General features: G+C 33.6%; 1 protein-coding gene across 7 annotated transcripts in view; it reads right to left on the bottom strand.

Moving 5' to 3' along the window:
- The window catches only part of LOC121371618 (cilia- and flagella-associated protein 70-like), an 82,999-nt gene that overhangs the window by 20,187 nt on the left and 49,212 nt on the right, over window positions 1-13,600 (bottom strand). For 5 of the 7 annotated variants that reach the window (XM_041497641.1, XM_041497636.1, XM_041497638.1 and 2 more), the window contains 5 exons: window positions 10,957-11,016; window positions 5,716-5,879; window positions 4,124-4,184; window positions 3,495-3,556; window positions 2,855-2,917 (listed from right to left, as the gene is read on the bottom strand). In XM_041497641.1, coding sequence (XP_041353575.1) covers window positions 2,855-2,917; window positions 3,495-3,556; window positions 4,124-4,184; window positions 5,716-5,879; window positions 10,957-11,016 — 410 coding nt within the window. The remainder of the gene's footprint in view (window positions 1-2,854; window positions 2,918-3,494; window positions 3,557-4,123; window positions 4,185-5,715; window positions 5,880-10,956; window positions 11,017-13,600) is intronic. The other 2 variants (XM_041497639.1, XM_041497640.1) reach the window with 1 other exon arrangement.

The raw sequence follows: 13,600 nt of genomic DNA, 5'->3' as shown, positions 1-13,600 counted from the left end.
AGATTGCCTATAGAACGGGTTCTCGTCGGCACTAACAACATACACCATTGCAAACATACATTATATAAGCATTTATTTTCACTCCAAAATTGAGAACATTTCTGTCTCAGTTTTTTGCTATATGACCGCATCTGGCTGTAGTACCGGTCCGAATAGGTGGTTCATTAACCGATTCACTCCGGCTGTCACTTGCGCTATATACCCATGTCCCAAAAGGTCGATGCACAATATTACAAAATAACATGGGCAAAATACAGCCAGAAGGCTAACCATTAAACATACATATTGTTTTAATTCTTCACCATTTGCTAGAAGTGAATATGTGACCCATAACATGTGTCCCAATTAGGAACTATAGTGGACCGTGATGAATGAACTGTCACCCGGAAGTGATCTGTGTAATGAGACCTAAGCAATGTAAAAAGGCAAAAGAGCTGTTAGGTTTAACTTTCTAATCATAATTTAACCTTATTACCCCAGCCGTCACTCATAACAGGGAAAATATTTTCCATATTTTCTCAGTGAGAAATATTCTGCATTGGTCTAACGAACAATACAATTGGACAATTTGAAGCTTACAAACCAATGACCTTGTCAGTATTAAATATGACGTCATCTCTATTTGGTAGAAACACAAAATGATGTCATGTAGTTTAAAGAGTTTGCGTTCACGACTTTGTTTTTCAGTGTTAAATTTATAACAAAATGACATTTGAATGCAATTCATAATAGATTTTGTAGCAGAATAGAGAACTTTTGTGTTTGAAAATTGTCTGTGAACATGATTAAAATACAAATTTATTATAGCAACACTCAGAACAGTGTATAAAATGACATACCTCGGTTCTATACATGTATGTGCATGTGTGTCAAAAATAAAGGTTTTTAGAGAAAAAATAACTGGGGTAATAAATAGAATAACAAATTTGGTACCAGTTATTATCAGCATTTGTCACTCAATAAAGCTTGTGACAAGTGAAAATTATTTCACTCGGGACATAAATATGATAATAACTGGTAACTTGTTTATTATCCTCTATATAATTCTATGTCATTCTATCATCATGCTTACAAACATAATATGAGGTACCACAGTGCACATTTGACTAAAAAAACCCACAATGAACTATCATATCTTAAACATAAAACCAATCACTTTTCTTCATATTATAAGACGAAAAACACAAGTACAGTCAATTTTGCTTTCACCTATGAAAACTATATGTACAGGACTTTTAATGACTTCTGTTAGTCATGGTAAATGTGTTTGCTACAAAGTAATTGGTTGACCTATTATTTCTAGTTTTTCAAAAAGAGATGTAAATGTAATGAACCATGTTTTTATCCATTTAACTCTTCTGTCCTATTTTCTTTTTTTTAGTTGTAATTTTATTTTGTTATATTCTCTATTTCTTCTGTATTAACTATACTAATCACTATTTACTAACTGAATAATATTGCTGGGATAAAAACATGGAATTCATTGTTATTAAGATAAAATTTTAAGTACCGGTAGGGTAATATTTAGAGGTTTTACGGTAATGTAACAGGAAGTAAAATATATATTTTCATTTGTATTTTTTTTAAATAATTTTTTTTATTTTGTTAAGTGGATACACTATTGTAGTAATAATAGAATATTTTGGTGAATTTTAGGCATAATTGTTATGGGAATTTTTTTTTATATGATTGTTTATTTGGGATGAACCAATGAGATACGACTTCGTCCTTGTGTTGCCCGTGTGGTCAAACTTGGAACTTTACTTTCTGATGTGTTTTCATAGAGTCAACACATAAGTGATTATGGTTTGGGTAAATTAATGTTTTAGAGGTGGGTTAAAGCCTAGATTTTAGAGTTTCTTTCTCTCTCTCTCTTCTGTCCTCTCCTCTCCCTCTCCCTCTCCCTCTCCCTCTCCCTCTCCCCTCTCCCCTCTCCCTCTCCCTCTCCCTCTCCCTCTCCCTCTCCTCCCTCTCTCTCTCTCTCTCTCTCTCTCTCTCTCTCTCTCTCTCTCTCTCTCTCTCTCTCTCTCTCTCTCTCTCTCTCTCTCTCTCTCTCTCTCTCCGTTTCCATATGCTTTATTACTTTGGGTTAATCGTTGTACATTGTTAGTAAAAGAATTGTTGTCATTTTGTTGGTTGTGCATGGGGGTGCACGTCATTTATTTTTCTTGGAAATATTATTTCTAAACATGCAGATAAATTTCAGTTATTTGTTTTCCGATATATGTTTGTTTGAGGTTTGATAATTCGGCTTTCAAACCAATTGTTGAATTTCTATGTGGGATATTCACATTTGTAATAGGGACTGTTGCAGAAATTAATTGTAACATGGAAGAATTGTAGTTTTGGGATTTTGGTGTAAATCATCTTTCAAACCAAATTGATAGTTTCTAATAGGGACTATTTTATTTGCAATAGGAGTAGTAGCCTAAATTACCAATATTATAAGTTTTTCATGTAGACCGGTGTTTTATTTGGTATGGAACTTTCAAATAAGTATATTTGTCGGAAATCTCAGGGTAATATTATAGTATAACTTGTCAAATGTCCACAGTATTTTGTTAAGAGCTCTTTGTATTTGTGTTGAATAAATGTTTTAAAATTGTTGTGTTTTGGTTAACCTTGTGGCAGGTCGTTAGATTACTGGACAAACCATTATTATAAAATGTATTAATTCGTAGAACCTTTTGGAAGTCCACAACCGAAAGGGGTGGCCGGACCTGGCATTGAAATTTATCCTTTTTGTAAACACTGAGTCACATGAAGTGAAATCCGGGTTTTGTTTCATAACTACAAATTCCGCCTTCCATGACAACATAAACAAAATGATGGAGTTCTACTCATAGAGTCTCACCTGGATTCCAATAGCCCAGCTGTTTCATTCTCACCTTCTTTAATTTCATCACTAAACAATTCCCTGCAAAAAGACAAAACAGATTACTTCACAATAGTGAGGGTAGATCAATGTATACCAGGGTAATCTACAGCTTGGAAACCAGTGTTATGTAAAAGAAAATGGAAATGAAAATTTAAAGACGGTACAAACATAAATCTGTTCTCAGACTATAATTTTATAATGTTCACGTTAAAGTTTGTTTTGTTTAACAACACCACTAGAGCACATTGATTTATTAATCATTGGTGTAATTTTGACATATAGTCTTAGAGAGGAAACCTGATACATTTTTATATTAGTAACACAGGATCTTTTATATGCACCATCCCAGACAGGATAGCACATACCATGGCCTTTGATATACCATTCATGGTACACTGGATGGATCGAGAAACAGCTCTATGGGCCCACTGATGTGAATCGATACTAAACTGACTGCGCATCAGGTGTGTACTTTACTACTGGGCTACATCTTGTCCCACATAACCAAACATGATCTAATTAAAAAAACAATGAAACAGTTTATATGTTTAACCCCAATTGTTCCCATACAAAGTTACAAAATATCAAGCAGCTCTGAATCTGCTCTCTATCATACCTGAATTCATCAAGAATGAGATTGGCCACAGTGGCCACTTGATTATGGTAATCCTCAACTGCCTGAAAACCAATGCATAAAATAAGCATTATATTGATAAGTTAAAAATGTTACGAAATTCACAAAGCAGTGGAGATTGGCTGCTGAACTAATTAAACCTGACAGCTTATTTTATAACAAATATCAAACTGGTGAATCTAGAATTTTAGGTAAGTACAGTCAAACCTGCATTGGCAGCCACTACGTACTACTACTACTACTAATTAAAAATAATAATTACCTCCCCCCCAAAAAACATTGGCTGCTGAACTAATTAAACCTGACAGCTTATTTTATAACAAATATCAAACTGGTGAATCTAGAATTTTAGGTAAGTACAGTCAAACCTGCATTGGCAGCCACTACGTACTACTACTACTACTAATTAAAAATAATAATTACCTCCCCCCCAAAAAAAACCCCAACAACAACAAAAAAACCCTATAATTTTAAAAATCATTCTACAGAAAAAAGAAGAAAAGACCTCTTTAAACACATCATAATAATATGTTCACAAGCAAACTTTCATGGTGTAGAAGTTAACATAAAACTAATTATAACACATTTAACATTTTAAAATGTTATATTACCCGGGTTGCTCCATCTGTTCTTTTAGGAAACATTGGTCTTGGAGGAATATACTCAGCGACCCTAAACAAAAGATGAAAAAAACAACTTAAAACCAACATAATATGGAATGTATGAGTTTACATATTGATTAACATATTATGAAGGTGTATATTAAACTTCACCAACAGTCCCAATCAGACTTCGCCATTTAAGGGAAGCTATCACTCTGAAACTCACCATCACTCCCCTGAGATTAGATCAACAGGAGTAATAATAAAGAAAATATATGTATATTGTGGCTAATAGTATTAAAAAAATATATATAGTGATGACGGCTCTGTACAGGACATTCCTACACAGGGCAGTCTAGTATTTTATATACTTAGATACGGTGGAAAACACATTAACAGTAAAGGGAATAAATATATATTTTGTATATAAAGAAAATATATGTATATTTTGGATAATACTAAAAAAAAAAAAAGAATATATATAACGTGTGCGTGTGTAAGTATTAAAAAATTATATAATGATGACGGCTCTGTACAGGACGTTCCTACACAGGGCGGCCTAGTATTTTATATACTTAGATATGGTGGAAAACACATTAACAGTAAAGGGAATAAATATATATTTTGTATATAAAGAACATATATGTATATTTTGGATAATACTCGAAAAAAAAAAAAATATATATATATATATATAACGTGTGCGTGCGTGTGCGAGTATTAAAAAAATACAGGACGTTCCTACACAGCACGGCTCTGCACAGGACGGTCTATAGTATACACTGCAGTGAATGGTTACCAGTTGTTACCAGTTGACATTTGTCTACACATGTACTGAGATATGGGGGGGGGGAGAGTCAGTAATAATAAAGAAAATATATGTATATTGTGGATAATAATCAATAAAATATATATGTGCATATGTATAACGTGTGCGTGTGTGAGTATTAAAAATATATATATAGTGATGACGGCTCTGTACAGGACGTTCCTACACAGGGCGGTCTAGTATTTTATATACTTAGATATGGTGGAAAACACATTAACAGTAAAGGGAATAAATATATATTTTGTATATAAAGAAAATATATGTATATTTTGGATAATACTAAACAAAAAAAAAGAATATATATAACGTGTGCGTGTGAGTATTAAAAAATTATATAATGATGACGGCTCTGTACAGGACGTTCCTACACAGGGCGGCCTAGTATTTTAGATATGATGGAAAACACATTAACAGTAAAGGTAATAAATATATATTTTGTATAATACGGGTACTCAATGCGTTCGTGTTGACACTGTATTTGCCTCAATGCGTTCGTGTTGACACTGTATTTGCCACCCAAATTTTTTTTATGTACTTTTCCCAATAGATAGACATTAAGAAAAATGCAACAAAACACATTCTGATATTTAAAATATTACCGGTACTTTACTGTTAAAACAAACTGATACGTAATTTCAAGTCACTCAGTTGGTCGCTTATAACCTGAAGCCAGTCAGAGACAAACCAGGTTTCTGGGACCCTGTCGATCGTTGCGCCATCTGCAATAGAGTTATCTCCACCTGTTTCAGCTAAGTCGCTCATTAATACATACCTTCTTGCAAGTTCTTCTGGAGGTCGTTTAGGAACCAGTGGCCGTGTGAGAGCGAACTCCAACTTGATGTAGGACTTACAGTCCACATACTGCTGGCCCTCTGTGTTCACCGGCACTTGTTGGTCATATTCAGAAGCTGTGTCCGACTTCTGAGCCTGGGTCACCTGAACACCCAAACAGTTAACATGTGAACACAGCAAAATAATACTTCATCTTAAATTTTTTTTCATAAAACATAAGTCTACATGGACAAAAAATATCAACATTAAATGGTTAAGAGTGCGACACTTTTATTAATCAAACAGATACTAATCTGGTCTCCATTGTAATTAATATGATTCAAGGAGAAGGAAACAATGAAACAAAAAGAGTAGATAATAAAACAAATTTAATACTAGTAATCTAAGTGCAGGTATCATATATTAACGTTAATTCAAGGTGCATGGTAAAACAGTAAAAGCTTTCACTCAAATATTATGAATTAAACAATGTTCAATGTTTAAATATGAAATGATACATTAAGAAATTTTCAAATAATGATTAATGGCAATTTCACTTAAATGTCACTATAAAGGCAAATATCACATTAGTCATCATGCAGTGACTTTCAATGATAATGGCCACTATAAAATTAACGTTTTAATGAACAATGCTATTTTTCAACAATGATTAATGCCTACAATAACTATAGAAACTAATTTTATTTTGTGATTGCATGGACACTGCATGTAATTAGTTTAAGAAATAATGTTCTATTTAATGTTGTCTGACTATTTAAAACCACTTAGACTATGGCACTATAATATTCTAAGTATAAATAGTTCAGATGCATTGTTATTAACAGGCTGTTCAGTTATCTACATTCCCAAGAGTGTACAAACTGTGCTGCAGGAAGTTACACTTTTCAACAACCCCCCCCCCCCCTCCACCCCAAAAAGAAGTAAAAAGCCACCAACAACAAAACAACACAAAAAACAACAGCAAAAAACAAACTACAACATGAAAATGTCCAGCCAAAACCAAAAACAATTTGATGTACACTTTTGGGAAATGTTGACATGTATGAAGCCTCAGTTGATAAAAACTATAGTTACACGTGCATATACTACGTCTCCTAATAATGACAGTACATTAACTAGTCTCCGTATACAATTATTTGTGTTACTGTCAACACTATGGGTCTATTTTTCTTCAAATTAATGGTAGAATTTAATTATAAAGCCAGCAAAAGCATTAGCATATACATGTATTATGATAAGGTATAAGAAAGCAAAACTATAAGCAGCACTATAGTCCGGGTTTTACATTATATAACCAGTCTTTGATCAATAGCCTTAGCTTTTCCAGATGAAATATAAAATAATTTTAAGTGCCACAAAATTCCCAACTTTCTTTCTACTTCAGGACAAAGAAAGGTAAACTTCATTTTATGTTTTTGAATTTTAGTTGAAGTACAAATTTTCAATGTTAAGCGAAATGTAAAATGACACTTTTTCAATCTGTGAGTCACACATATATATATATATATATATATATATATATATATATATATTTTATAAAAACCCTGACAGTGTAATGATTTGTGTTAAGGTTGTGAATAATATAAGCTAGAAAGAATCAAAATATGTTTTGAGTGAAATATAAGCATAATCTACTGACTGGTCTGCATGACCTACAGTGTGTTAATAATAACAGGTTGATTTGTGAATGATAATTAGAGAATAACTAACGAGCTAAGAGGAATTATGAATTATCTGTCCCGACTGACTCTGTAACTTGTAACTCGTTGCAGTGAGATGGTTATTCTCTTTATTACCCATTGTCGATTTCAACTGTTTTTTTTATTAAATAATTCCTCTGCTGTCTACAACTAAGCCATCAGCCATGCACATTACATGATGTAATGTAAGTGACGTCATGGCATAATAGCATTCTTTTTACAGCCAAATGTTTACAATACAAAATAATACAACTGTAGTTGCATTAAAAAATACTTATTTTTCTATGCTACTAAAGCCACTGCTTATGAAAATATACCATTTCATGTTTATGAAACAAATATGAGTGATGAAAATTTCTGTAAATCTTTGTAGATCGTATAACATATGTATAATCTTGCTCATTAATTGAAGAATTATATGAATGAAAGTTAAGTTTGGGTCATGGCAAACTACCAACCAGCCAATTAGTGGTTGTAGAAGCAATATGCACACTGTGCAGAGATAGAATATTACCCCGTATATTTTAGCCCATATGGGTAATAATAATTTAAGCACATAGTGTCCACAGGCTTCATCACAACATTTGTTTACTGGTAATTGATACATGTGTCATGTATGGTGTAACTAGTCAGTATGTAGTATCTAAAATAAATTAACAACAAAAACTAATCAACTCATAAACAACTCTTTTTTCTTCTTCTTTTTTCAATGCAGAACAAAAGGTAGAATAAAAATTAAAATGTGTTCACCAAATATGCATTGATTTGTTTTAGATTTTTTATATTAAAAAAAAAGTATTTCAAAAAATTTTCAGACCTCAATGAATGTACATTCCTTACATACAAAACCATGATTACAGACTAAATTATGTAAATAATTGTCATAAGTAAATCATTAGCTTTCCTGATCACTGTAAAAAAACCCACCCAAGGATATGGCCATTAAAAAAAGCCCCATATGGTAACTTTCACAGTACAGTAAAGACAAACCATCTACTGTGTATTGGTTGGAACAGAAAAACCCAAAGAATAATCCATTGCACATTAGGTATTAAATGACCAGTAAATAGTATAACACCCCATGAACACCCCCCCCCCCCCACCCACCCACCCCAAAAAAAAATCAACACAAAATTAACAACCCACATGAATGGAAACACAAAAAGCAAACAGGTATAACAATGAAAACAGGAACAAGCAACTTTACCTACTAATGCTAGTCAAAGTAATTTAGTGAACACATCATTGTTACTGTCTCTGAATGTGTCCAGTCACTGTCAAATTTAATAAGGGTAGGGGGGGGGGGGGGGTGCAATAATCAGCATGAATATTTTCGTGCATATATCTAATTAAGGTTCAAGCACACTGTCCTGGTCACACACCTCAGCTATATGGACTGTCTGTCCAGGACAGTGGGTTAGAGGCTAGTTGTTAGTGAGAGAGAAGTCAGTGTAGTGGTCTTACATCTACCCAGTGAGCCATTAAAACCCACTCTGGGTGGGAGCCGATACCGGGCTGCGAACCCAGTATCTACCAGCCTTATGTCCGATGGCTTAACCACGACACTACCAAGGCTGGTAGCATAAACAGCTATGTAATTCTTGCTCTCAGAATGAATATTAAGTAACAATCAGTGCGGGCGTCAAACCTGATTGTTACAGGTACTGAAACTAATTCTGCTTTTGCCCACTAAATATCCCATATGAAACTGACACTGAACAACTAAATAAATCCAGAAACTTTGCAGTTTTGAAAAAAATATTGAGTTGTTTTTCATCAAAGGAAGGTACACTCAAAGAATATAGTACTATAATCCAGCATTTTCATCCCCAAACATTGACTAAATTAACCAACAACAGAAGCTGGTGGGAAATAAAACAAGAAGTTTGTTTTGTTTAATGACACCACTAGATCACATTGATTTATTAATCATCGGCTATTGGATGTCAAACTTTTGGTAATTTTGACATAGTCTTTGAGAGGAAATCTGCTACCATTTTTTATTAGTAGTAAGGGATCTTTTATATGCACCATCCCACAGACAGGACAGCACATACCACAACCTTTGATATTCCAGTCGTGGTGTACTGGCTGGAACAAGCATACGCCCATTGGGCCCACCGATGGGAATCGAACCCAGACCGACTGCGCATCAAGCAAGCACTTTAGCACTGGGCTACGTCTGCACCCCCCCCCCCCCCCCCCCGGGAAATAATGGCAGGTGTGTAATATGTCATGATTCAAGAGAATGAAATGAGGAGTTAACATATGGAACAAATGCAAAAATGAGATCTGAGCCAATTTCAATGAGGCCGAGCAGAAAAACATTTGTAAATGTGAGCATCACTTACTGTCACTGAACACATGGGGGGGGGGGGGGGGCAGGTATCGTTCGCTTGCGCTAGAGGAGTCATAAACTTTCAGCCTAGCTGTGGACACTTATATCTGTCTGTTCACCAGCAAGGTCACAACCATCACTGACCCATTCAAGCCTGTAAATAATGTACTATAAGTGGTTGGAATGGTAAACAAATATGATGCATCTTGCATGTAGGCCTACCTTGTTTTTGTACTACTTTGGTAATCCTAACAACCAGAAATTTGGGATTTCCAAGAAGAAAAAAACTGTTGAAAAGAAACAAATTCCTCAACCGGATTAGTCACAGATTTGACTGTAGTATCTAAAGGCTGAAACCAGTTACATGTATCTAGTATATCCTGCAAGCAACTATGAAAAATAGGGGACAGCTAGCTAGGGTGGAATGTTATTAAATCATACTTTTTCTTCACTGATGCTGAACAGTGAATGATGATGAAGAATTACCTTTTTGCAATGATGACATAAAAATATAATATGTCATGGTAATAGGCTGCTTACATTTAACTTTGTTGCCTTAATTGATACATAATAAATGTGCAAGTCAGTTAACCATTTATTTTGCTTGCTGTCTTGGTATCTATATCACCAGAAAAACATAAACCTATATAATGGGTATTTCCCAAATGTTCAGTGTTAATTCTTATTAAAATCCAAGTAAATAACTGCTGTCTGATAGACTTTGATAAAAACTATAATTATATAATATATTGTTTTTCTTTTGGAATTATAAGAATTGAACTTTTACTATATGCATGAAGTATCAACTGCATAATTTCTTTACATATTTGATTATGAACAGCTTCATGCAAATTAACACACCAAACCAATTCAGTGTGTAAAGGTTTTTTCTTATGTGGTTCATGACAGACATTCATGTTTGTCACAAATGATCAAGATCATTCTTTAAAAACTCAGTCAAGTTACCATAATACCATCTAATCTTGGAAAGCAGCTGTCAAATATCATTTCATGATACATAAACTGAATGTCAGATGGTGTCCTGTGTAGTACTAAAATGTATGCAGTATATGTGTATGTTTCTATTACAAATATTGTGTGTTCTCTAAATTGTTTTGAGAAGCATATATAGTAATGCCTGTTAAACTATTACAAACCCAACCTCTCAAGACAAATGTCTAACCTCTTTCAACTTCCCAAAGCTGCTACGAGGGCTCTGTCTATTCGCTAACAATGCCCCACTCTACACAAGACGTACATATCAAAATTATTTTTATAAAGTAATGATAAAATATTTTTAAAATGATAACATGACATGCAGATTTATTTTATGCGACACTGAAAACAAAAAAACTACGAAAAATTACTCTCCTACCTTTAATTCCCGTTAGATTTCCTCCAAAGTTTGTCCAGACACAAATCTTGAAAAAACCATTACAATGACACAGATTCTACATATCAGATGCTAACCATGTCATCTATATCGACTTCGCTGAGAGCGCATAGGGAAAAAAGCATGTAATTTTGTATCAGCTGCCATTTTGACTTTTTATGGAATATTCTTCAAGAGGGGTGAAATGATAGGACTTAATCTAACAACGTCATAACATGTTATGATATAAAAGCAAACGTGATGACGTCATATTATTTGTTTTTGTTTTGTTATTATTATTTTAATGATACCACTAGAGATCATCGATTTCATATTAATTGTGTCACATACTTTGGAGGCTTTCACCCCTCTTGAAGAGTATTCCATAAACAAACAACATGGCAGACGGCAATGCTATCTCAGCAAAGACAATATCGGCGACATCGTTACAGTCTCGTGTGTGACTTCTGTATATTTGTAGTGGGTGTTTTGCAATTTGTGTCTGGACAAGCTTTGGAGGAAATCTAACGGCAATTAAAGGTAGGAGAGTAATTTTTTGTAGTTGTTAACAATTTGGTTCGGACAATAATAAAAAAAAAAAAAAAATCTCAAAAAGGGTGTAATGTAGAACACCCATGCAAAATAACACAATGCTATTTGGTCCATGTATGTAGTTCTTAAAATGCAGCTGTTCTATTCGTTTTGGATATACAGTGATAAAAACTGTCCAAATTATACTGGTTTTAACAATGCATGAATATAATAATATGTACCAAGTGTCAATAGTTATGTACAAGTTAAAGTTTGTTTTGTTTAACAACACCACTAGAGCACATTGATTGATTAATTATCAGCTACTGAATGTCAAACATTTGGTAATTCTTACATAGTCTTACAGAAGAAACATGCTACATTTTTTTATTAGTAGCAAGGGATCTTTTATATGTGCCATCACACGGACCGGATAGAATGAAATAACTAAATGTTGTTCAAGCACATCAACTGGCTTTCACATTCAACTTTGTATCATATTAAAGCATAGAATATGTACATATTACCACTCAATTGATTAGTATATGTTTTCAATATACTAAAAATGTGTGAATGGTACCTTGTTGCATGACAAATATAGCACACACATTTGTTGTTATAACCTTCCTTCTAATAATGTGGCTTATTACATGACAAATATAGCACACACATTTGTTGTTATAACCTTCTTTCTCATAATACAGTAGTACAAAAAGTAAACAGTAGAAAGACAAATATTTTGTATTAATGTTTGTCAAAATATTTTAGTTTTAAATATGTCAGCAGCCCAGCATAGGTAGAAGACCACAGTTATCTGTGAATCTTCAGCTGAGATTTATTGCATACCACCCCATGGCATCCTAAATGCTCACCTACATGGTTTAAAAATAAAGAAAGATACAGATATTTTTATTTTCAAGGAAATTACAAAAAGGGTCATAATTATAAAGAGGACGTATTTTAAATATTTTTAGTTAAATGTTTGCGTTACTTTCATCATAATGTGTCCAAACTCCACACCCATACAAATTACACCCATGCAAGCGGGAGTTGGCGTATATCACACATATTTAATTGGAAACTTCGCTTATCAAACCTCATTTGAACAAAGGTTTAACTATTAAATTTTTCACAAAATCAGCTGTTTGAAAGTTACCCAAAATGATCACACCCCACTTTTGTCACAAGGAAAACCTGGTGTATGAAAACCAAGCCTCATTACAGCTAAACCATTTGCACTGCTGGTGACAAACCAACTGTCATTTTTAAAAGTAACTCCTTGGCTATCAAAAGTTACTTCCTATTATAAATAATTAGCCTTCAAACATGGATCTGTGCAAAACCAACAAGTGAACTCTTTGCATGCCCGTGTATAAAAGGGAGCTAACTGTATACTGCTACCATATGCATAACATTTAGAAGTCATTTACTGTATTTCTGAGACATTATTTTTCAGTTCAAAACTGCAGACATTTCATGAGTCATTTCTAATGATGCATACCAGTATTAATCAATGAACCAGTGTCAAAATTGTTATTAGCAATATGTCACAGTGTTAATTCCATCTGTGTGAAGTCATTCTTGCTACACCTACTGCAAAACTAGATTCAGCTATATTAATATACAATATTTAGATCTATAAACATACCTATATGTCTATGAGATATATTAATATGCTGCATATACTAATATTGCAACATGACTTCGAACGAAACCTAGAATGTTTTCTCTTTTCAAAGCGAATGGGTCATTCTCACAATACCTGCCAATTTCACATAGATGCGACGCAAAGAAAAAAGTTAGCCGGAACCTTATATAAACTGACAACATTGCACTCAATTTTCAGATACTTTATTGGTCTCCACTGATTTTATCGAGATTTTCTTATTTTCATTCGTTCCGGAGTTGAACTGAAAAGTTCCGG

The sequence above is a fragment of the Gigantopelta aegis genome, chromosome 4 (assembly GCF_016097555.1).
Source record: "Gigantopelta aegis isolate Gae_Host chromosome 4, Gae_host_genome, whole genome shotgun sequence".
Lineage (NCBI taxonomy): Eukaryota > Metazoa > Mollusca > Gastropoda > Neomphalida > Peltospiridae > Gigantopelta > Gigantopelta aegis.
Note: the sequence above shows the minus strand (reverse complement) of the source record. Positions and strands in the feature narration are given on the sequence as shown.